The 26,291-nt window shown below is 35.8% G+C and overlaps 1 protein-coding gene across 1 annotated transcript in view; it reads left to right on the top strand.

Moving 5' to 3' along the window:
* The window catches only part of LOC108970514 (titin), a 94,062-nt gene that overhangs the window by 43,611 nt on the left and 24,160 nt on the right, over positions 1 to 26,291 (top strand). The window contains exons 8-10 of the mRNA XM_018935956.1: positions 6,409 to 6,573; positions 7,179 to 7,238; positions 14,067 to 14,147. Coding sequence (XP_018791501.1) covers positions 6,409 to 6,573; positions 7,179 to 7,238; positions 14,067 to 14,147 — 306 coding nt within the window. The remainder of the gene's footprint in view (positions 1 to 6,408; positions 6,574 to 7,178; positions 7,239 to 14,066; positions 14,148 to 26,291) is intronic.

Raw genomic sequence — 26,291 nt, 5'->3', positions numbered from 1 at the left:
AAAACCTTTTTTGTCCATTGTCTTTACTCAAAGTAATATAATTCTTTGGCAAATGTCTTTTAACGCTGTRATCTTCAGGTGAGAATTTAGTTTAGTTTACGAGATATTCGACTTTAAAGTACAAAAATTCCAACATTTCAACAAGCTATTTCACTTCATTTAACAAACATTGTGCACACTTTTCACTTTAATTTCTTTACATTTGATTTTAGCTATTTAAAAAAAATTCACATTTTACAGTAGGATATTAAGTAAGACATCCATATTTTAAAAATTACTTTTTACACTCGTAGTGGAAATCATTTATGTGCTAACAATTATGAGGAAATGGAGCGCTATCATATGATAATAAGCAAATATGAGCAATTCGCTTAAATTTGTCTTTTCCGCGTTTAGGATTTTTGTATTTAAAAAATTTAAAAAAAGTGTTTATAGATTATATTTCTAATTAAAATGAGTATAAACACCTTTTCCGTATATTAATGTTACGTAATAAATTACCAAGGTGACTTCGAATATTGGCTGGATTATTTTGTTATAGCTCGGCGGATAATGCGGAAACGCTAAAAACAGTATTGTGCGAAAGARCAGTCAACCCAACAAGAATCACCGGAAAATATCTGGTTTCTCACAAGTGRCAACGCTCGTTTTCCTCATAATTGTAAACACTCCTCTGCAGCCATCACAGTGCGCTAAGTGATTTTAAAATTAACTAATTTAGCTAAAAAAAATAAAAGTGAAATGTGAGCATAATTTAATATTCAACTTGTATATTTGAATATACAAAGTGAATAATGTGAAAAAATTGAGCTAAATTTTGTGAAATAGTACATATGTGTTTTTTATACAAATATTTGACTCTTTAAAAATATTTCAAAAAGTTAGTCTTAGCAACATAATTTCCCGTATCAGCACAAAGTACTCGGAATCGTGCCAATTCATTAACTTATGATCTGAAAGCTGACAAATGTATATACGCGCCCTTTGAGGGTTAGGGCTTAATAAAAATCATGAGGGTTTCATTCTACTAGTTCCATCTGTAATTTTTCTCCATAATTTKTTTATGTTTAGTTAGGGGAAAGCTATATATAGTTAGGGGAAACCTTAATATGGTTTCCATACGAGGGTTGAAACATTTAAAATCATAATTTTTATTAATTTAAACTGTCTTATGTATGGGCGAACTATTGGTCCAATATTGTGATTTTTAACTTAGCCATATTATTTATTTTCAATTGTAACTTCTATAAAGCAGTCTATAGAGCCCAAGTTTAAGCCAGAAAACAACAAATATCATAACAAATATTTAGGTTTAAACAATAAATTTGACACAAAATATCACTATGAGAAACAGTGAGCTTCGAAATATGGTGTCACTCAAACATTTCGGAAAAATTTGCACAAATGCGTGCAAAAAACATGCCAAAATCTATAAAMAGATTTAAACATGGCTATAATGTGACGCTATCAAATTACATTCCATTGACACAATGCGAAAATAATACCTGCCACCAAATATCTTCAAGGCTGTCTGTCGGACGAGACACACACTAATGTACCGAAATTTATGAAATTTTTCGGAAAACAAATTGCATGTGTGCTGCCAGCTATGGCTCACGAATGACACGCCATATTTGACATGCGACAGTTAAAAAAATTTCCGTGCTCGCTTTTTTTTTTACCCAGATATCACATATTAATGAATAAAAATGTCTCCAGCAACACGACGGTGCTGTAGCTAACAACAACAAAAATATAGGAAGTTCAGCAAAAAAAAAAAAACAACAATAAGGACAGTTGCGAAAGACATAAAATATGCCAAATGCGCTGGCAGTTGTCGCAGCAACGAAAATACGAAGACTTTGAGCATATGAGTAACTGTAACTTTGTGCTTACATTTATGCGCAATAATTATTTGTTTGTTCAATAAAATAAACGCAAACGAAGAAATGAGTCAAAAGCTCATTTTCATGTGTGTGGCTGGTAGAAAAAAAGCAACAAACACCAATAGCAATATGGAGCGACAATAAACAAAAGACACAAAATCACATGCATGCATACTTTCAGGCGCTAAAACAAACTTAAGCTTTTAGTGAAACGAAATACAGTCGCATGTGCGCATTAAGTTGCACGAGTACAAGAAAATTTCAAAGAACGCGAATGTCACACTGCGGTACACACACGCATACAAACTATTATAAGCATATAAGCATTTTTCCACAAACTTTTTACACACACATCCTTTTGAGTTATTAAAAGTTTCTGACCTTATTTGCCAGGTGTACACATGTGTTTTACCGCTTACACACGAACTTACACAGCATATACACATATACCATACAGATACATATACTTATGTTAATATGCAAACAAATTGATATAAAGCAGCTTATGGAAAATAACTGTAACTAAAGCTGCTAGGAAAGAAGAAAATTTGTTAAAGGAAATTATACTTTTGCGTGCAGTTAAAAGAATACACACACAAACGCAACTGCTGACAAAAGCATTCTTATATAAAACATGCCACAAGCGTTCATGTAACTGGGATGTTGAATAAAACTACAGTAGCTGTTATTAGAACTATAGCTATTGCCACCAGAAACTTTCCAAAACCCTCAGTTGGCGACCATTAACAGGTTTCAGCGAAAGTCTGTAATGCGAAGTGTACAGATTGACATTGAGAAGATTCCATGAAGATAACAGCTGTGAATGTGAACTTCCTGTGYTTCTCATGAGGTATTTTCCCCACCCTCTGAGTGAGCATTGAAGTATTTTTGTACATCTTCAATGAGAGCGTTCTACTGAATATCCTTCAAAACAGATTGTGTGCCACCCATTTACAATGAAATTTTTTCGTTTGAAGAAATATGATTGCACAAATAAATACTAAATACCACGTAAATACTTGCTCTGACTTTAAGTCCCGTCCGTATGTCTGCAGTATTTTCAGAAACAAGAATGGAATCGACACTGGCACAAACTTCTATGGAAAACTACACTAAAAATAAATACAAATAATGGAAATAAAAAATGGATTGTTAATAACGAAACAGTACAAGATCGGAAAATGAAGTTACAGAAAACGCTTCAAAGATAAGGCGATTGTCCTAACACCTCTAATCGTCTTTTCTCCCAAAAATAGAGTCATATATTGCAGTGGTATGTATCATTGTTATCTTATGTAACAACAAGGCTGAGCTATWATTTTTTCTAAAATTAAGAAAAACCATTAACCATTAACGAATGGTGCTACAAAAACAAACCGCAATAACTGCTTCTCTGTGAGAGTAATCGACTAATTTTTTTATTTAGCAGGTTTTTATGTAATTTTTGTTTTCAATCAATACTTGGTATACCGAAAAAAGGTTGGGAAAGTGCAGCGGTACCATTCTCGGCAGTCCGTCATTTTTTCCAATGGGATTTCAGATGGGATTTGACGGCACTCCCTCGAGAAGTTGGTCCATTATTGTAAGAAAACCATTCTAATCACAACCATATGTTCGTGTTCAAAACACAATCGCGGCTGTTGCATCGGCAATCAAAGAATTTCAACTCGGAGGTTAAACCTTATAGATTTGCCTATTCGCTTGGAAATTTTCCAACAAACAACTTGATATAATGAATTGTTTGTTTATTAAACCCATGTGATGAGGCTCAATTGATCGAAACGGAAATGTAAACAAGCAAAACTGCCGTATATTGAGTGTATGATATCTAGAAATAATCCTYGAGATGGATCTTTACCAAGAACGAGTCGCTGTTACTATGAAAACTATAGTTAAAGTTTAAAAAATATACTTGACTACTCGAACTATAATAATTCCAGAAGGCAGCAACCAAATATGTTKAGGTATGGGTGACTTTTTGGTTATTGCGTTTTAAGTGTCAGTATATTTGTGTTATCGGTGCGAAAATGAGCTTCGAACAAAGAGCCAACATTAAATTTTGTTTTAAAATTGGAAAAACTTTTACCAAAACGTTTTAATTGATGAAACAAGTTTATGGCAATGATTGCCTATCCTGAAGCATAATGCACCAGTGGTTTCAAGGTTTTCAAAGTGGTCGTGAGAACATAAATGTCGATCAACATGTGGGAAAATCAAAATCACCCTAAATTCCATCGAAACTGTGCGTGGATTCATCAAAAATCAGACGAAATCATCATTGATGGAAATGTAACTGAGCATCTCCAAACCATCGCTTTATCGCATTTTGACCGACCATTTGGGCTTACGAAAGTGTGTACACGGTTTGTTCCGCACAAATTGGCTGACGACCGAAAATTGCTCAGAATACGGCATTCGAAGGACATCATTAAAGAGGTCARAAAGGACAAAAACTTCCTTTGCAATATTGGGACTGGGGGTGAAACGCGGTGTTTCTAATATGATCCCGAAACGGAACGCCAGGGCGCTGAATGGAAGGTACCGGACGAGCCGAAGACCAAAAAATCGCGCATGAAGAAGTCAAAAGTGAAGACAGTGCTGTTTTTTTAATGATTTCCAGCGAGCTAAAGCACTCGTTCGACATGCTTTTGGGCCGTGCAAAAAGCTGTATTGAAGCAGAAGGAGACTATTTGGAATAAAATTAATTGATTTTGCCGAAAAAACCATTTGTTCTTTTTTTTTATGTCTGGTTTGCTTTGGAAAGGACCTTGTAAAATATAAGAAAATGTTTCTCTGATAAGAATAAGCCCTTGTACCATAAATGGGTTGAATCGGATGAATACTGCCGTTAGCCTCCATGTACTTAATATACAATTTTCTTAGCTGCTACTTATAAGCCGCTACTATATAGAAGCTATGGATAATGCGCTTTTGAGAAACGTAACTTAAAATGCAATAAACTTCTGTTAAGCAATGAGKCTGAGGAAAGGGTAAAATTACAAATATTGGAGTAACGATTTGACAGAATCAGCTAAATAAAAGACGACTTCATATGGTTCACCGAGTYCAAAATCGATCCATTAAACGATTCCTGTCACTAGAGTCACAGAAATATAGCTTTTTCTGCTGTGCTATTTTGATGAAACTTGATGTGCGCGTTTTTTGGCAAAACACAGATCAAGTTTGTAAAAGTACGTAATCGGACCACTGTCACCACCAAAAAATGTCATTAACTGTAAATATATAAAGTGGCATAACTAAACATCAAATTAAGATATAAAACTCTAATTTGGCAGAGGGGGTCGCAGTAGCAATGGGCACCTGTTGGCAAAAATTTTGGAAAAGTGACATTCCCCCGCCCTATAATAAATTTAATCTCTAAAACCAGGGCTTTAGTATTGCCGACATCAATATTGGTCGCTAGGTGTGGCACCGCAACTATTACGGGGAGAAAACACATATTTYGAGATCCGTTCGATTAGATTGGCCTAAACCCAATATAGTAAATCACTTAATACCTGTTATTCGCGAAATCGGTCCACAGTCACGCTTACTTCCCATATAACACACAWATAAATTCCATCTGATTTTTTTCGTTCGAGTGTAATAATCAAGAGGCAATTAATATTACGGGATAAAACTTTRAACTAATTATTATTTTATAGTATGCCACCTTATGACCRAAAATTGACGTAGTCCGACAAAAAGTGTTCAAGCACCTAKKTCCCGATTATTTGGACTCCAKTAACTATAGTTGACTTTTTGCCGAAAATATTGATCAATATATGGCATATACAATTTAAATCATATGTATAATACCCTTTCCAGGTAGTAGAATGTGCCTCATATAACGAATACAATATACAGATTTTTGCACTCACGGGTGACTTTATGGCGCATATATCGGCCAATATTTAARTTATCTTAATAAAATTGAGAGGTCGTGTTTTTCTTGTAATTGAGCATTTAGTGCTAAGAATGAATAAAATCGTGGGAAAATTCACCSTAAACACTTTATAACAAACATGCTTTGTGGGCCTGAAGGTACTTTTCCTGGCTCTAATCCTTGCCAGTTGCAAGAGTATAAAATGTTGAGTTGCACTCGAACTTTCTACTTCCCTACTTATTTGTTTTTGAGGTCGATGTAAGACGTKTTATTCTCTGACCTTACAGGAAGATTTTTTTGATAATTTTTTCGCACACTAATTCTAAATATTTTCGTTTTCTTCTTCCTCAAACTTCATCTTCTTCGAACAGAACTCATTAAATTTTATGTGTGTTATCTGCGTTACGTTCTKCTTTGAGTGTGTTATTTTATTGTTTGAAATTCGCGCGAAGTCCACTCTAATTGCTCAGCTTTAAGTGCTGTTTCTCTTCTACCGAGTAATTAAATTTATTTTTGTTTCCGTCACTTTAAGCGACGAACTCATACGTCCTTTCTAACCCTTGCTGAATGAAAACTCCAATAAAATCAAATTTTTATATTTTTTTTTCTGCTACTACTCTTTCTCTCTCGTTGCAGATACGTCGCGTGCTGGCGACAAATACGAGACAACCTCAACGGTTAGTGGTTACACGAAATACATGAAATTAAAAATACGCTCTGTGGGTCCCAACGATTTCGGTACTTATCGATGCGTCGCTAAAAATTCATTGGGCGAAACGGATGGCAACATTAAACTTGATGGTAGGTGGAATCTCTACGAGCCGCGTACAAACGCATCTGCTATACCAACTATTGCGCTAAGAGAATTCTACACACACACCTGCACTTATATGGCACACATATACAGAGAATCACACATACCTATGCAAGAGTGCTTGCAATTAGAATTCATAGCTTAGCTGGCGCTATAAAGGGGCGGTGGGCGCTTGAAATGTGAGGTGCTTTGAAATGGAAAGTAAAACAGCGGTGTGGATTGCAAAAGACAAAGCGGGGGGAAAAAAAACACCAAAGTGGAATGATACCAAAATAAATGTTGCGTAAAACTGCTATGGTGGTAGTGTTGATTTCATATTAAAAGCAAAAAGTGGCGCAACGCTCTTAAAACTCAGTGAAGTTTCGAAAACGCTTTGGAATTTTCGACGAAGCGCGCATTGCGAAAATAGAAAAGACTAGGCAAATGGTTGAAGCCCTTCACCATTGAACACATTTAGCTTGAAATTAAGTTGTCATTTTAGAGCGCTTTGAATKTCTATTGATTGGGGCAAAATTAAACTGAAATTAATCGTTTTTTATTTACACACTATTTCCAATATTTTGAGTTTTCATTAAATTTTTTGTTTTCACAGAAATGCCAACGCCCACAACCGCAATAATATTGGAGAATTCTGCTTGGAATCGGAGTTTAGGTAAGTCGATTGGTCGAATATAGCTTCTAAAATGTACTTAATTTAAAAAAATTTATTTTATTGTTGTTGGGTTCTYACAACAAATCAAAATAATTAAATGTATTTTTATTTATTTAGACATATTAATTTTTTACTCATCCATTATAACACACAAACACAAAATTATTTATTATTTTATTTAATAATTAAAAAGAGCAGTCTTTACCAAACTCCCAGATCGTTCAGACACTTGTTTACTCTGCTGATCACAGAAAATTGTTTTTATATCACAACTCAAATTTTGTTCGAAAAAAATGTTAATAGGCTTCATGATTTCGAAATATAACTGCTTATTCCAGACTCTAGAAAATTCCATGTAATCACATGGCGTGTCGGTTAGGAGTTGAATAATGCGTCTTTACATTTATTGTCTTGTGAATAAATTAGCAATTATTTTAATTCAATAGTAACAGAAAATTAAGCAATCTATGTCTTTAAATAATACTTGAAGCGACGATTGAATCGAAACTTTGGCAGTTGAAACAAATATAATACAAGGTGCGTTCCAAAGTAAACAGGACTTTCTAGCTCCCACTGGTGGCGCGATCTATATGTCAACTGGTACGTTAAATTGCTATCTCCATCGATTGTTCAGTGAGAATTTCATGACATTTCATTGATTGGAAGTGGAGTTATTACGTTTTAAGTGTCGGTATGATTGTGTTATCGGTGCGAAAATGAGCTTCGAACAAAGAGCCAACATTAAATTTTATTTTAACATTGGTAAAACTTTTACCAAAACGTTTCGATTGATGAAACAAGTTTATGGCGATGATTGCCTATCCCGTAGCAGAGTGCACGAGTAGTTTCAATGTTTTCAAAGTGGTGGGGAGGACATAAATGACGATCAACATGTGGGCCAATCAAAATCCGTGATCACCGGAAATTCCATCGAAACTGTGCGTGAATTCATCAAAAATGAACCGAAATCATATTTGAAGTTCAAGGAAATGTAACTGAACTTCTCCAAGACATCGATTTATCGCCTTTTGACCGAACATCATTCGAACATCATCGAAGGACATCATTAAAGAGGTCAAAAAGGACAACAACTTCCTTTACAATATTGTGACTGGTGACGAAACATGATATTTCCAATATGATCCCAAAAGGCCAGAGTCCTGAATGAACCGGATGAACCGACACACAAAAAAACCAGCATGGAGGATTCAAAAGTGAAGACAATGCTGATTTGTTTTGATGATTCCAAGGGTATTGTCCACAAAAGAATTCCAGCCGGCCAAAACGTTAATGCGGTATGCTACCTTGGAGTTTTGAAGCGTTTGGTGCGCCGTACTCGACGCGTTCGGCCCGAATATCGCGAAGATGAAAGTTGGAATTTCGTGCACGATAATGCCCCGTTTCATCGATCGACGCTTGTGACCGATTATTTGATCAAAAATCCCATTGCAACCATTAGCCACTCTCCATATTCACCTGATATTACATCGTGCGACGTTTTCGTTTTCGGAAAAATTCATTTTCCCATGAAAGGAAGAGTTATGCAGACGTAGAAGCCATTCAAAAGGCTTGAACCGGCTAACGAGCTAAAACACTCGTTAGTTATGCTTTCGTACCGTGCAAAAATCTGTATTGAAGCAGAAGGATACTGTTTTGAATAAAATAAATTGAATTTGCCGGAAAAACTACTTTTTCTGCTTTTTTTTTTTAAGTGCTGTTTACTTTGGAACGCATCTTGTATTATTTCTTTAGTTTCATAATATCGAAGACGGTCATAAAGTGAATGGAAAGGAATATACAGTGTCCGATTCTTTCAACTGGTGGAAGATTGCTTAAATATCTTGAAACGATGGGATGGCAACAAAAATTTAATATTAAATTTTATTAAACTAACCGAAAACGGAACACTCAGCTATTGCACTAARGTCTTATTAAACTGAAAATCCAACATAGCAAATTTAGCACTTTTTGGTATTTTTTTGTTATTCTTGTATTAAGGTGCAATGTAGCATAATGRGCTGCAACAACGCGGCAGTGTCTGCAAAAGTCTCCAGTTGCCACTTGTGTGCCACTTGTACACTGCAACGAGTATAATCCTTTTTTAGTTTAATTCGCCACTTCATTTGTGACTTGCAGTTCAGAGGAGCGCAAGACTCAACGTCTGCTAATAGCACAAAAAAGTGGTAAATCCATATTAACGACCGCGCCTGTGAGCAGTCTGTCTGGCGTTTGCGTGTATAAGCCCGGCAGGAGTGAGAGTATCATATTTTAAAAAGCTTTCAGAAGCGCTCAACGTCTTAGCTTTCTTCACTTCTTCACGGCGTTCATWGTGATTTTCTTGGCTGCTTCGTGAACTCGCTCCTTGCTAAATATGGTGCGGCATAATGAAGATAAACATCGCTGAGCAATATGTATACAAATATTTGAAATTCGCGCTAATAATATAATTATAATGATCATCTAAGGGCTAAACAGCGCCTTGTTCACGGAGTGGCGGAAGTGGCTTTAAAAATGCCGGAGTGTGCAGTAATGTATGCAGAAGCAGCGTTTATTCTTCTGAGAATCGTCCCTGTCCGCTTATAAMAATCAGGCCTTAGACTGGGGAAACAGGTGCTCATAAGCGGGTTTCGATTTTAATATGTAAATTAATTTAACTTTGTAAATTGCTTATAGCAATAAATTTTCTCAGAAAGCCAATAATGGATATTATTTAACTAGATATCAATTACTGAGAAGTCAATGAAGCTAAAATTGTTTATTAGCAATGAAAAATCGCACAGTTTCAGGTGAAGACTCACCTGCTATTGTCTCATAGATTATGGTTTGTCAACCTTTTAATTTCAGCACCTAGGACTAGGCTATGGACAAAATGTTTACGATATGAAGCTCCTTCACGAGTAATGAAAAACTGGCACAGTTACCAAAGATAAACATGTGATAAACGGAGCCAATGAAAAAATTCAGTGGTGCAGGATTTGTCCGAAAAGTAATAGGACCGAGTCGATTTAAGCAAAATTGTTGAACCATTCGTTACAATTCCTTAAAAAACTTTCAAAAGAGGCTCTTATGCGTCGATGCAGCGCTGCCAGCGCGATTTCCAAACATTGAAGGCATCACGAAAGGCATTCTCAGAAAAAGCCTTCATATCCTAGGTGTATGATGCTTGGTTTCCCTCTGTCGTCTCGAAAGGAAAGGAAGACTGCCTCTTTGTCTCGGGATCATACTCAAAGATCCATGACTCATCACCTGTGATTACGTTATTCTAAAATTGGGGGTCACTTTCACACATGTTCAATTTTCTTAGGTCACTTCCACTCACTTCCGTCACAATGCTATGAACCAGAGATTTTGATAAATTTAACAACTGGACAATTAAACGAGAACGGTCTTCATCAGCGACCTCTTCACGGCACTTCAAAAAGTACTGCTGCCACCGAAACACTCCACCCTTGTTAAAGCAACAACTAGGTAACATAGATAACTTGATCAGAATCTCTTTTCTTGCTCTCTCACTTGTCAGCTGGCAGGGCACCCTGATCTGTTTTCTGAGCTGGCAACAAAACACAATCAGGGTGCCTTCAACCAGCAGCTAGTGAAAAAGGCGATTTGCCAGAAGAGCTGCGCTATAATTACTTGACGAAATTAATGCGAAATGAAATTTCATTGAACTGCGCGAACATATTTTGGAAAAATAAATTTTAGCATTTATATATGTATGCATTTTCAAATTTAATTTAGTGTTTTGTATAATTTATTAAATACCCAAGCTAATATTTTTCAGCAGTGGCATCCTTGRCAAATGTTATAAAAAATGCGAGTTTTGACAYATACAGATTTACCGAGTTTCGCACAGAAATTAATCGCGCACCACTGCTCTAACAAACGCTGCCTTTTCGGCTTGCACCACTCACAGAAACACGTCGTGCGTAAATGTTTTTCCTAACTCTMCAGGTGCTCGGAGATAGCTAGAGTTAGCTAGGAACGCCCTCTACCGAATACAGTCGGTACGTACACGCGTCGAAGCACAGTCGCGGCGGAAGAAAATCAGCCCTATTCCTTCAAAAGAAATCCTGTATTTGCAACTATAAAATAATCAGGAAACGTGCTATAAGAAAAGTAGTGAGAGTTACTGTGTTTCCCCTTCAATATCATTTCTTGTCCAGACCTCTATAACATGCAACACAAAGAACCGTATGAAAACAGATTTATTTAATTAATACTGAATAGTTCTGCAAAAGAAGAGTTTTTCGAATCTTACTCAGCTCTCKCCAAAATTTACAAAAACGATAGGTGTAATAACTTGCATATCATCTATAAAAGAGGTAATGGGAGCAGKCGTTGGAGGGATTAATATTGACTTAATATATCTGGCCGCAAATATGTGAAAGTGACCTGGAACAGAACTRTTCCACAAGGAGCTCCACAATGCCAGATGCCACATGACTCTTCGAACGAGCTGGTTATACATATCCTAAAGTTTGATTTTTTTTTGCTGTTTGTCGAATATCAAAGTAGCTATAAATCATCATATTCAAACCATCTGACAACTCAAGCCAGACATTGTGCCGACTTTCGCCGATATGTTGAGGAAGTGACGAAAACCATGCTTTTACCTATTTAGAACAAAAACACAGAAAAATTATCAATAACAGGTCAATTTAAGAGTACCCGTCCTGAAACTACTATAATATTATTTTTAGTTAACCCTTTCCTTTAAAGGCGCCTGTATAATGTTATCTGCTGATAGGTATCGATTCATTAGWTTGTGAATTATATCAGTTCGAGTGAAGGAACTTTCGTCSTTGTAAAAAAAGKATCGAACGTTTTGATTMATTAAACATTGCTGTTTTGGGGGAAAAATAATGTTAAAACCAAAGTTTAGATTGCTYAATATTATCTGGACCCTTTACCAGGAAATTGATCGTGGACAAGTTGTTTGCTAGGTTTGAACTAGACAAAACGAGCACCGTGGACGATGAAGGCAGTGGACGCYCAAAGAAGTATTTTACCAATGAAAATATCAAAACAGTTCTAAAAATAATTTTGTATGATTGTAAAGTGAAGTTGTTTCAGATAGCAGGCACTCAAAAGATATCAACTGAACGTGTMCGTTCACGAATATTTGGKTATGAGAAAGCTCTGTGCAAGTTGGGTTCCACTGAAGCTCACTTTTATGTAAAAGCAACGAGTTGATGATTCGAAGCAGTAATTGGATATGTTCTAGCATTCAAACCTGAGGTTTTACGTCGATGTGTGACAATAAATCTATATGGCCACCATTTCATTTTGAAGCCAATCGATAGAAGTTCGAGTAATGGTAATGTATTGCCGAAAATCGGCCGCATTTGAAGAAAAAGAAGGTGGTGCTTAACCAAGACAATGCAGCGTGTGACAAGTTAGTAGGAACGATGGCAAAAAATTAGTAGTGAAGTGAAATAAAAAGGTACTACGCACATGGTATCGAAAAATTGAAGGGTCGTTATAATTGGTGTATCTTCTATGAACTATGTTAAATATAAGAAAAACGAATTTTGACAAGAATGGCCCAGGATTTCATAATTGACTTGCTAGGAACTACTGTCCTTAGATGACTAAACAAAAAGGGTAATACACTAGCTCGAAGTCTGTGAATGTAACCGTTCGTTTACTTAGAGTTCTTCAGAGGCATTCTTTGGCATGAGACTATTTACTCATGTAGTCATGCATTAGTGTTAAGATCATTGGTATGAATTGTTATTGAATGGCGCCAAACATCCGCCATAACGCTTCAGTAAACACACAATCGGTCTGAGATTATTTTCCGCTGGCCACTGTATGTTATCCGCAACTGCTTGTTGGCTAATCCTTGTATCTAGCTTTTCACTACCCGTGACACACACAGAGAAACGCCTCAAGAGATCAGATAACAAGAGTTTTTTTTATCTTTTCTATTTACTACTATAACTTAAGGCAGACCCATCATAATTGAATTTTTTAAAAAGCTAAACCCACAATACAGACCTTTTGAACAATAAAATCAAGGACAGCGGCATGAGATCACTTTTTGCTAAACACAATTAGATTTACAGCAATTTTAAGCTCATATCATCTCAAACTRAGCGTTTTATTGATATGAAAGTGGTTCACTCAATTTGCAATATAGTATTTATGTATATCTTAAAATATAAATACCTATTACATTACTTTTACCGTTTACTTGATCATACTTCCTAGCAATTGCGCAAAGCCAGAAAAATTGTAAGTGAAAATCTGACAATAATTGCTGAAAAGGCGGTCAAAATGTGAATAATGTCGTATTTAACGCAAATATTATTAATATAATTATTTTATAATTATTTTTTTTACTGCAACGCCCGCAAATTTCATAGTGCCTTAAAACATATTTACATATAGTATTTTATATTTATTTGATTTTCCTTTTTGCTCTTTCCTTTATATGTAAATCTACATAACTTCTGGCTTGCGGTGCGCTGCCCATCCATCCTCACTCACACACACGCCACCAAYTTGCCGGTGTGTGCTTGGAATGTCCACTTATCGGCAACAACCACTTCACCACCACCACTTGGTCATCCCGTCTTCTGCCTCCTGACGCGACTTTGGTGCCTCGCGAATTTTCGTCTGCCGCACGGAAAATAAATTTGCAAAAACGAAACAAAAAAYGGCAAAAACGATTAAATAAACATTTATAAAAATTTCAACGTCTACCTTTTCGCGTTTCTTTTTCAACTCACTTCCACTACCGCTTTTTCGCGAAAATTAAAAATTCACTGAAAATTATGACCGCCGACAAACTAAAAAAAAAAAAAAAAAAATAACGAAAACAAGTTGGTAAACACCGCCATAGAAATAAATTTGACTTGAATGCCTTACCTGATTATGGAGTCGAGGAGTGGCGCGACGGTGTCGGTAAGTACCTGCTAACATTTCCACTACATTGCATAAAAAATAAAATCAAATAAAAACAAATTCAAATAAAATGAAATATGGCTTTCAACAATCGTCCGCCGTTAGAGACGCGCCTGTCTCACGAGTCAAGTCCATCTTGGTCAGTCTGATTTGCAGTTTCACCTTATTCATTGCATACTTTCAGGTTGTTTAATTTCTTTTTGCATTTTGATTTTTGACTTTCGCGTTAGCTGCCTTTTGTCTGTCGGCTTTTATGCAGTTTCATGCTAAATACTTATGCTATGCTATGAAAAGTTAACCCGACCGCAGAAATCTTCTCCGCAGGGTCTGCCAACGTTGAACGCTTCACATTTCCTTTTAATGATCATCATTAATGTAATAAGAAAAATCAGTTTTGTTAAGCGCTTTTACAATTAATTCAGCGCGATATTAAATTTGCTGCGATTTGAGGTAAGTATTTTGAGAAAAACGCGTTTAAAGTTTGAGCGCTCCGAACGTCGAGCGATATTATAATTTTTGGACCTTTTTCGAAACCTTCCAAAGGTAAAGTGAGTTTCTATCATAATTCTAAGGGTATAAATTAACAGATAATGCAAACAAATAATAATAATAATAATTTTGGAAAAAAGATTACCCCACTGGCCCCTTAAAATTATTCTGACTCAAGACTAAAGCCATTTGATGGTCTTAAAGGTTGGTGAATTTTCTGATTTTGTCTTGGAAAATAATAACGATTTTATTATCTTCTCCATTGAGGCTCACTTTGATTTGTATGCTGCGGTAAATAAACAAAGCTGTCGAATCTGGTACGAAGATAATTCACAAATTATTCATGATCAACCATTAACCCAAATTGACAGTTGGGTTGGTTTTCGGTCTGGTTCTATTCTTATTACATTATACTTTACTGGCCTACATACCGTTTAAGCGGTTATAATCGAATTAAAAACAAAACATATTCGACTCATACCAAGTGCAGTGTTGGCCTTCTCCACCCGATCATTCCAACGGAGTGCAGGTCTTCCTCTGCTTCTATCATAGGTATTGTATCAAAATCCTTCAAAGCTGGAGTCCTTCATCCAAGGCTGTTGTTTCCTTTTCATTTAAAGTCGTTTCTAAAGGTTTCCAACCCACCGCACAACCTCGTTAGAAAAGCGGAGATTCGATTATTTCAAAATATTATGAGATTGAAAGGCTTCCAAGAAGTTGTTATTTAACACCTATACCATCTGGTAGGAGTATTTGAATACATTTCTGCAAAAAAATCATGAATGTCATTGGAATAATGTTATATTCAGAACTTTTCGCCTTGGCGAATTAATGACTATTGTAAAACATCTAAATGCACTTACGATTTCCGAATGGCAAGAAGTTTAGTATGTATCATTCCTCACAAGTCGCACAAAAGCTGGTCGTCGACCAACATCTGCTAGAAGCCAAGTTGACAACGGATATTAAACTAGTTTGACACCGATGAGAGCTGGGCACGGTTGTGACTTCTTGTGAGTTCATCGGCTTTGCAGTTCTGAGTAATTCCGCTATGAGCAGCCTAAATGATACTCATAAAGAAAAAGCTTGTTGCTATTTCTTATGAGAACTCAAATCTCTCGACTAACTTTCGAACTCAACGCCAGTATTGCTGCTATGCTGTTGGAGATGCTCAACTGAAATAGACTGTACTTCAGAGCAAAATGTCAATGGTCTACATCTTGGGTGTTCCCAACCATCGTATAACTTATTCGTTGTTTGAGTTGTCGTGGACTAAGTATACCATATGAGTAATCATGTAGTATATCAGATGTCCTATCAAAAATAAGCAAACGCATTTGCTCAGACACAATACATAAATATATTTCAGTGTTAAAAATAAGTGAAATCGGTGTATTTTTTACCTCATCTGTATTATAGTTATTTTTGTTTTTTCGCTTTATGAATTTAAAAGATCTTCGACGTGAGTTTAACGCTTCCTGTAATTGTATTAATTACATTTATTTTCGATTCTAAATAAATTTTTCAAATTTTGAAATTTTTCCATTACAATGCACTTTTCTTCGACAGTTTTATTGTTTTTGTTATTTTGGTGCGTGTGTTTTTTCTAATTAATGCCAAGCATTATGCAGCTGTACGTGCATTAATTAATTTGAAAAATGGTGTTGCTTAATTTCTTTGCTGCGCTATTTCAAAAACTATTATAATTATTTCGGTTTTGTGTAGTTTTTGCGCCTGCCGTTATGCAACAAAATGCTGTTGTTTCGCTTGGTTTGGTGAAATTTCATTTCAAAACGAAATTGCATAAAAATATAAAGTGTGCAAAAGCAATAACAAAACTGACACAGATTAATTGAACCTTAATGCCTCGCATCAGTGGCCGCGTCGCAGTTGCTACACACACACACACACACAGATATGTATATAATTGCGTTCGTTATTACTATTTGTTATGTTTTTGCTCACTTTGGCACTTTTTGCTTTTGCTGTTTTTGTTGGTTTTTTCGTATTTTTTTAATTTTTTTTTTGTGTTTTGTGTTTTGTGCGACCAATGAAAAATGATTCACTTTAAAATGCAAATCATGAGCATAAAAACTTTTTGCGCAACTCACGCGTACGAATAGCAGTGGCGGAGTGGGTGACAGGCGCTTGGTGTGGCGGAAGTTTTTGAGCAAAGCTTGTCATTATCTGCATAATAAATTGTGTTGCGCTTGCGGCTGAATATATAATATACGCAAATATATTTGTATGTTAAGTTATAATTTATTGAGATTAAGTTGTTATTATTTTGGAATCAATTCCAATAGCCTTCTGTGTTGACTTTGAAAAGTGAATTTGTATAAGTCAAGCGTTAGGTTTCGATAAACTTTTTGTTAAATACAGAAGCTCCACATACTCATGCCTATTTATATTGGAAGTGTTTTGCTCGGCGGCCAACATTAATTGCTTGAGCCGAAGGCAGTGTATGGTGCCGCTCATTTCGAATGAATCTCAAGCATAATGAAAACTTCAGATTTGTTGACCTCTTTATAAATTTGCCGCGATCAAATCATAGAAAGAATGGCACTTGTTATTATTTTATCAACTTTTGCTATACGTCTTAATGATTTTAAGCCACAATAGAAAAGAAAAATATTTAAACTACACAAAATAACTACAGAATAGCTTTCTTTATTTATTATCGAAGAGAATTATTTGTCTTTAACGCATTCCATCTCAACCTGATTCGTCTTTAGCGACTCCCGTATTTCCTATACTTGTTCAGTAGCCAGTGGAATGCCACTTTCGTTAATCTCTTTAGCTATTAGGTCTCCCAAAATGGTCTGTAATTTAGTACATAAGCAGTCGATTCTCTACAGAACCGATATTTACTGCCTTTCTTCTTCTAAGGACTTTACTGAAGTAACACGAAGTAAGAATATTATCTTTATTTCCACATGGCTATCAACATATTCATTCATCTCTTTTATGTTGTTCCCTGCGTTGTTTTCTATTTCAGATGCTTTCATTACCGCAGAGATTTCCGCCGATTCCACAAGCTCAAAAGATCGTCTAAAGCTTAGCTCCAAGCAATAGATTCTAGCGCCTTCTCCGTTATCAATTTTTAATACATCTGTGTAGATCTTGCAAGTTTCGCTAGAGAGTGTCATGCTAGAACTTGAGTATACGGAGTATGTGGCCTATTTAATACTAATAACATGCTCATCGTTCTTCTGTAATAGTCCTACCCATTATAAATTGTTTCTATTATTGTGTGTCTCCTCGTAGAAGATAAATACAATTTCGTTCCTACAATTAATTAATTAATTTTAATACGATTTCTGCACAAATATTTCCCAAATAATTTTTAAAAATGTTGCCGAGTTGACAGTGCTTGGACAATTAAAAATGTGGGTGACTTCCGTTTACCTGCCCCCGACTGTGAAAAAAAGGCATACTCATCTTTAAAAATATGAGGAGGGATCGTCCAGAAATAAAAGGTGAATTTTGTCCAGTAATCCCCTCCCGCTGCAATTTCCCAGTCATCAGAACGCTGGAGATATACATATCGTAAATATTGATGCTTATGTTTGAACTTTTCTCCTTAAAACATCAAGCTCACGAGTTTTAATTTCGCGAATTTTTAGCATCTTTCATCGGTGGCCCGGCAGCGTTAAGTTTTAGCATCAATGGATTCCATAGCTTAGAAAAATCACTTTAATTTTGCGTCCGATTATTTGTAACTCATTTATTTAAATCTTTTTGTTTTTAATTCTTAATATTGTTCCTCAAAAAGCTAACGAGTGACATTTCGATTCTTTCGGACAAACGAGAACACGTTATCAAATGAGGATATTTCATATTTCCCGGCCTAACGCCTTTGATTACTACTCCCTTTCTCTTGTCTAAAGTAAAAAGTTTTGATGATAATAGTTAGCCTGAAGAGAAGTTAAAATCGAYGGTGCCAGTTGTTTGCCAATAGGAACGAGTGTTACTGTAAGTGTGATGCCATGGAATTATTTTCAGATAAGAAACAATTGTTGCATCTGAAGTAGAAAAGTTTAATGGGAATAATTGGTGAAAGTAAATTTCTCGTATCCAAAATATTAAAATATAGAGATGAAAATGTTTGGTTTTAAGTCACGTATTTTCCTCTTCTATATGTTGTTTCCAAGTAGAAGTGGTTTCAAAAATTTTGATATGGCATCACTAAATGTCTCTTGCGTCAGGTTTTCATAARCCGTCTTTACGAAGACGAACCATGATTGAGCGGGATAGGGCAGGAAGTAGAGACAGGTTTAAAGAAAATAGATTTGAATGTAAATCCCTTCGAATAAACACCTTTTCAAGTTAACTTTAAATAACTGAATACAGAGTAAATGAATGCTGAAACTATTGAATTTCTAAAAGAAACATTTTATTATTTAACAAATGAAGGACATCGGACCAGCATATTTTTAAAGTCACAGTTTAACTGTTTTTTACAATTAATATTCTTTAGAATTTAAACAGTTTTATTTGATAAAGTAACAACTTGTACAACTTCTGTACAAAAACTCTCTGGTTTTGTTGGGAAAAAACGACCAACTTCGTTACATAAAATTTTTATTRAGTTTTTCCTTATGTCTGACGGCATAACGGTTTATTATTATCTAAAGAATATTTGTAAATACGAATAAAATTTAAACTCTATGTAAACATATTTCTCTTTTAAGAAATAAGAAGTGAGCAAAATATATGAAAAACTGGCTGAGTAAAAAATTGTGTTGAAATTGAGAAAAAAATAGATTGCGAATGCGTTTTTTCGCTATATTTTATTAATGAAATATGATGTGTATTATCGGGGTGTCTGCCAGCTGGTCAGTCAGTCAGTCAGTCAGTCAGTCAGTTGACCGCACAGCTTAGTTTAATATCCTTTTAATCCATGCGAATCAAATGAATTTCAGCGATCAAAGCTTAAATTACACAAGCAATAACTTTTGCATATAGCAGTGGCGCGCAACTCACACCCCCATCGATATTGGCGAAATTTGGCTTTTTATTGAAAATTCCGAAGTTGTCAGTGCGACCGCATCAGTAAACCGCGATAAAGTGCAGCACCAACAGCAGCGGCGGCGCCACCAGCGTATTTATGAAATAAATKTAGCCACAGCGCTGGCAAAAAGTGACCATACAACCACCAACRCACACAAATGAACACACATACATATCTGCTTTTAAAGATAAATATTTAATAACAAATGTCAGTGTATTAGTGTGAGAATATGTGTCTTTACTCCTTTCTGTGTGTGTGTGGCTGCCAATTTAGCTGATTTATTTGCGGTTAYTTTGGTGTGGATGTGCATTATGCGCCCATACTTGCATACATCTAGTCAATATAATCGTTTTCATACAGTCCTTCGCTAAATAATGGCAGTGGTCGCTTCACAAAATGATTTGAACAAACAAGCAACATTCCATTTTCCATAAACGAGAATTACAGTTCTTTTCTATAGAGTTTTATGAGTGCATGTGAAAACGCCATGTGTTTGAAGTAGAAGTGACTTTAATTTGATGTCGTCACTTTTAAAAGAGCTAAAGAGAAGAAGTTCTTCCAAAGCGGTTGAGTGATTTGTGAAATCTGMAATTTAACGCTGAGGCTGGCGGTGTCACGGTTGTCATCCTACCTTCCAAGTGATTGCATACTAAATTTATAATCCAATGACCGAGTTTAAGAACTTAGTGATTTGAGAGATATTGGAAAAAAGTGTTTTCTTAGCGCAACGCATCGTGTGCTGTTTCCAACATTGGTCCACGTAATCACTCAGAGGAGCTGATAATTCGACTAACTATGTATCAATTTCTTGTTGGGCCCCTATAAGTCACTCATTATTTTCGYCCTGCTATATGGTGCAGAGGCTTGGACGATGTCAACAACTGATGAGTCGACGTTGTGAGTTTTCGAGAGAACGGTTCTGCGAAAGATTTACGGTTTTTTGCGCGTTGGCCACGGCGAAAATCGCATTCTATTTAACGATGGGCTGTATAAGATATATGACAACGTTGACGTAGTTCAGCGAATTAAAAGACCGCGGCTACGCCGATTAGGTCATATTGTCCGATTGGACGAAAACACTCCAGCTCTGAAAGTATTCGACGCTGTACCCGCCGGGGAAGCAAACTAAGATGATGTATCAATTTCGCACCACTTTCGCTAATAGATAATGCGTATCCTCAGAGACGCAGTACAGTGCGCACGAACAAAACCGCTATTGTGTGCAACTGGTGCAAAATTGAATTCGAACAACCATCAAGCTCGTCGCACGTTCGGTGAATGGACCCAAAACGCGATGCCTACCGATCCAGATTTTCACAAGAAGACTTTATTCAGCGATGAAGCACACTTTTGGTTAAATGGGTGCGTTAATAAACAAAATTGAAGATCCTTAAAAATACACTGTTTGATGTGCTCTATAAGCAGAAGGAATCATTGGTATTCTTTCAAAAATGAAGCCGCCCTTACTGTTACATTTAGTCGGGAACATTCTATAGCGTGATGATTAATAACTTTTTCAACCTATATTGAATTAAGTTGTTGTGGACCCCCATTGGTTCCAACAAGTCTACGATACATGTCATGCATCCAACGAAATAATAAATTTATTGAAGGAAACTTCGGTGTGCGCATATGCTTGCGTAGAGGATCTATTGGACGTATGGCTAGACTATTTATTAAGGTGTTTGGAATTTACTCGAACCGGYTGCGGGAGACTGTTTTTGTATAAAGATGATTCTGCTTTATAGAGCTAAGAAGAACTCCATCTTTGAGGCTTCTGTATGGTGATTTGACTTCCAGAAAGTTATTCGATGTAAGATAAGGAAGATTTTAATTGCCTTCCAGTAAAGGCTTTTAAAAGATATGTAGCGTACAGAGACGAAAATGTCAAGCCCTGACCCCGTTTCAGACAAATTTTAATGAAAACATTCGAACGATAAATGTTGGGTAAGGATCTTACTGTGCTCCTTTATCAAAAGCAGGCAAACTCCATTGTACACCTGCAGAAGAAATCAAGAAACACACAGYAGTCTTTTGAATTGCTTTTAAATTCTAAATTTGCATCCTCTAGTTATAAGGAACAAAATTRGTTCTGAGGAAAGCATGACCAACAAGCAGATTGCTTGTTCATATATTACAGGGTTTGCCGGGAAAGTAAGAGAACTGAATCAATTTAAGCAAAAGTCATTGAAGTCGTTACAATTCTTTTAAAACTTTCACGATCGGCGTCTTCAGCGTTGATGTCAGCGTGATGTCCAAACATTCAAGGCATTCTCCGGCATTTTCAAGGAAGGAAACAAACAAAAGTGCGGGAGGGCCACTTCTGCTGTAGGGAGGCTGCGGAAACATTGGGATGCCGGTCTTGGCTAGGTAGTTGTTCACAAAAAAGGCGRTGTGAGCCGGGCGTTGTGTAACTTTCGATAGGATGCGATGTCATGCGCATGTMGTGTTCTCCTTCACATTGTCATGAACCACAAATTTTGAKAAATTKAACAGCTGGGCAATTAAATCAATACTTAGTCCAGTATGGTCTGAGTTCAACCCTTTGTGCAAACGACTCACATTGTCGGTGTTTGTCTGAAATTTTGCATATGTACTTTTTTCTTAAAGAAGCTGGTCATTTGTCATAACCGCCAATATCGGACCATTATGGCATTTAGCTATCATACAAACTGGGCGATCTTTAACAAACTGGAATCTTTTGTGTGCGTAAAGGTTATTCTAGCTTTGGTGCAATCGAAGTTTATGTTTCTTCTTGCTTTCGCTATCAGATCATATGTGATGCTTAAATTTGTTATAGTAAACGTGGGACAACAAAGTATACACCTTTTTATAAAATCTATTATAAGCAACGTCTACAGTTTCACATTCACTTTCCTTGCCAAGTGCTGCCAATGTTTTATACACAMCTGTTTGCGCACATAAAATATACACACATATTGTTGATATTTGAGTGGTGACTTTTTTCTGACAGCTCGTAAAATTTATATCGCGGCGAAACAGCAGGCGAAATATTCACATATTTTCGCCTCAAAAAGAGCATAATAATGTCGATGTCAATCAAAATTTATTTATTTGAAAATAAATGCAACTGATGTGTGCGCGGCATTTTTCACCAATGCAATTTACCAAATTGTATGGCACCTAATGGTGCAAAAAACTCGAATTGCCGATTGTTTGTTGTTGTGCCTAAATGTGTGTGAACGAATAAACATAAACAAATAATARAAAATGAAAATTTATTAAATATCGCGTGGATGAATGAATGTGTGCACAATATTCATACTACATATGTATGTAATATGTACTATATGTATGTATATGGACTATATGCGAATTAAGAGTTGTGTATTTAGTTAGGGCACGAGTACGATTTTTTTGGCGCCGCGATTTGAGGGTATAATCTGAAAGAGGATGATCTCCGGATTAAAAAATGTACACACATATACCCTTCTCAGACTTATAGTTTACGAGATATTTGTATTTAAATTTTCACAATTTTATATGCAATTCACTCTCATTTAATTTTTATTTACATGAAATGACAAATACCAGTGTTGCAACATACATATAGTGTTTTGAAAAAATTATCAAAAAATTCTCTGTTTAACATATATAGAGAAAATAGTACAAATGGTTCTTGTAACTTATGTTATTTGATAAATAAAGAAAAAAAATAACCCTGGTCGGTCCAACACCCGGGTGGTCATAGTTCTTTTGTGTCGAACTACTTTCGGAACGGTCAACCTTCGGCCGCGCTTSAAAAAAAAAAAAATAATCCTCACCGATAACACACCTATATTAATCAAAAGGAGAGAAATACTGGAAAACCTTGCATTTTATATTCAGTTTTTTCTCATACAAGTATATGAAAATATAGCTCATTTTGAATCATGTATATCTCAAAATGTGAAACAGATTTTTGATTATATTTTAATGGCACAAAGTATGGCAACACTGCTATTTATCATAAATGTAAGCACACAAATCTCTTGAAATTTTGAATGTGCAAAATAGTTTTYAAAGTATATTTATTTTCTTAAAAAATATTWAACTATTGTAAATTTTTGATATATTTGAACGTGTACAGTGTAATTAAATAATATWTATGCTAATTGAAAAATGTGTGAAAAGTGGGTTAAACRCAGTGAAATARTGAGCATTGTTTTTAAAAGYATTTGAACTTTAAACAGAAATATCTCGAARAYTATGAGTCTGAGGAGAGTATATGCGTGTACATTTTTTAATCCTGAGCACCTCCTCTGTCCATCAGGGGTTCTAAAATATAGCAAAGAGTTGTGGGAGTGACATGTGACCTCGTTTCCCTATTTCTMCGAGGATGTCGAATTGAACAAACAACTGGTATAAATCACAAAGACTGGTATGATCGAAAAGAGATTTCATGCATTATGGTATTTGATGCTGGTATTTATTCACTTTAGCTTTCACTTTGTAAAAATCATAATCAAAGTTTTATCTTTTTTTCAAAGCTGAGGAAGCTTTTAAATTCAGAGGAAACATGGYATAATGACGCAGTATTACACATCAATTTTTATTTGAAACTTCATGAAAGAACCAAGCAGAAGAATTTTTGCGCCACATAAAGTTGCAAAAGTGAATGAGGCATCTGGATGGTTGAAACTACAGTAGGCTAACTMTAGACAATACTGCCATGTGAAAATATCGTAAGGAACGGAGATATGGTTCAACTAGGATGGATAATATCGTAACAAGCTTTTGAATATTTTTAAAAATCAGATTATCCCAACTTAAGCAGTGTAAGGCTAGTTGAGCTGATATTTAAAYAAGTTGAGCTATATATATGCTGCTATATCTTATCAAGGAAGTTCTAGATCAATAAAATATACAAATGTGTTTTAAAGCACCAAGGATGATAGAGATAAGATTGTAAAAAGTTTTTTCAGTTATGACTTTATAAAGTAATGTACAACAAAATCGCGGAAAAGTTAACTCGCGAGAAAGTTAACCCTCTAACAGGCAACCCTAAAACCGTGGACAGAAAAAATTGTGAATTTTTTCTAGGGTAATTAGGCTCCATAAGCCTCAAAAATATCATCACATGATTTCTTTTCATATTTTTGTGCTTGCAGGTGAGAATAATCTGAAGCCCGACTCAAGGCAGCCTTGCCAGCTTAGGTCAAAATAAATAAATAGGTGTGGTTTCAATTAAAATTTTATTTTACTTCAAAACAAAAGAAATTAAGAAAAACTAAAGAAGAATTTCAATAACTCGGGGAATTGAAATAACAAAGTATATTCGTTTTTGAGATGATAGTAAAAAAACAGTTTTTCGTAGTTGAGCAGCATAAATTTAGTTTACATTTGGAACGAAAACACTGCGTTTCTGAACTTAGGCACAATTTACAATTTCTTTTTCCACCATCTTTAGGAAGCCAGATGGGAAAGTGATCATACTGATCAAAGCGTACATCCGCTCTTTTCCCTACATTTAGCTTCTTTCCTACGCGTGTTGACAGTGTGAAACTTTGCCGATTAACAGGACGATTGAGTTTGTAAGCGACAAGACCAGCAGCAATTTCTTCACGGAACTAGGGTAACTTTAACAGCTGCTTATCTTGTGCAGATATATTTTTGTTGCAATTTTCTAAATGCAGACGTCGATACAAAATATATGCGTTTGCCGCAGCCATATTTACGAAATGGTAAAAAGGTCTTGTTATCGGATTTCGTGTCTTTGCGTGGATATGGTAACGACGAATAAGTCCATCAATTAGGTCTACTCCCTCCATATGGCTATAATATTTCCAAATAATTTTGGGGCAATCTACTTCTATATGCTGCTTTTGTTTTCGATCGTAGCGTGCAACTTTGACCCATTGTCCTTTTCATTTTTTCTCTTTTAAATGGATGAATGCCAAGGTAAGTTGATGCCAATCGGACTCTCCTGTYGTCTTTTCACAAAACCGAGTTAATATCGACACCATATGCAGCACCAAAGTACACAATTGAGTATWCYCTTTCTTCGTTCTTTACATCCTTATCCAAGGGAAGCTTGTATTTTGGTATTCGGTTCGCTCGTATCATGTCCGAACTGTAGATGCCCCTTGCGCGTAAATATAACAACAAAGGTAACGATGTTTATGTAGAAATTGTCGAAGTAGAGAATGTGATGAGCAAAATCAGGTATTGTTTGTGATAGTCGTGCAACTACATTTRCAGTGCTTCCAAGATCCGGCTGACCTGGTAAAATGTTGTTAACGCCAGCGCCGTTATAGACATCGAAGCGATGCGCAAATCCAGTGGAGTCACACAAGGCGACCAATTTTATTCCCCACTTGTGTGGTTTATTTGGAATATACTGCCGAAGATGATGTTTCTTTCGCACTCTTCCAGATATTTTCAATACCTATAAAATATATGCTGGAGCAATCAAGTGAAAACTTTGAATGAAAAACATATACTTGAATGACTAAGGGACCAGTAGTTTTGAGGGTTGGTAATGGAGATCGGCGAATTTCTGTTGCTTTTAAATATATTGCTGTTAATGACCTTGCTGCGGTACAGGAAGATGTTTCAGGTAATTCAGTAAGCGTTGATGGTCCTACAGGTATATCATGAATTGAACTTATATTCAATGACATATCGGTGATTTGTATAAA

The sequence above is a fragment of the Bactrocera latifrons genome, unplaced genomic scaffold (assembly GCF_001853355.1).
Source record: "Bactrocera latifrons isolate USDA-ARS-PBARC rearing strain unplaced genomic scaffold, ASM185335v1 scaffold_30, whole genome shotgun sequence".
Classification (NCBI taxonomy): Eukaryota; Metazoa; Arthropoda; class Insecta; order Diptera; family Tephritidae; genus Bactrocera; species Bactrocera latifrons.
This window is presented reverse-complemented; position numbering and strand designations above follow the sequence as displayed.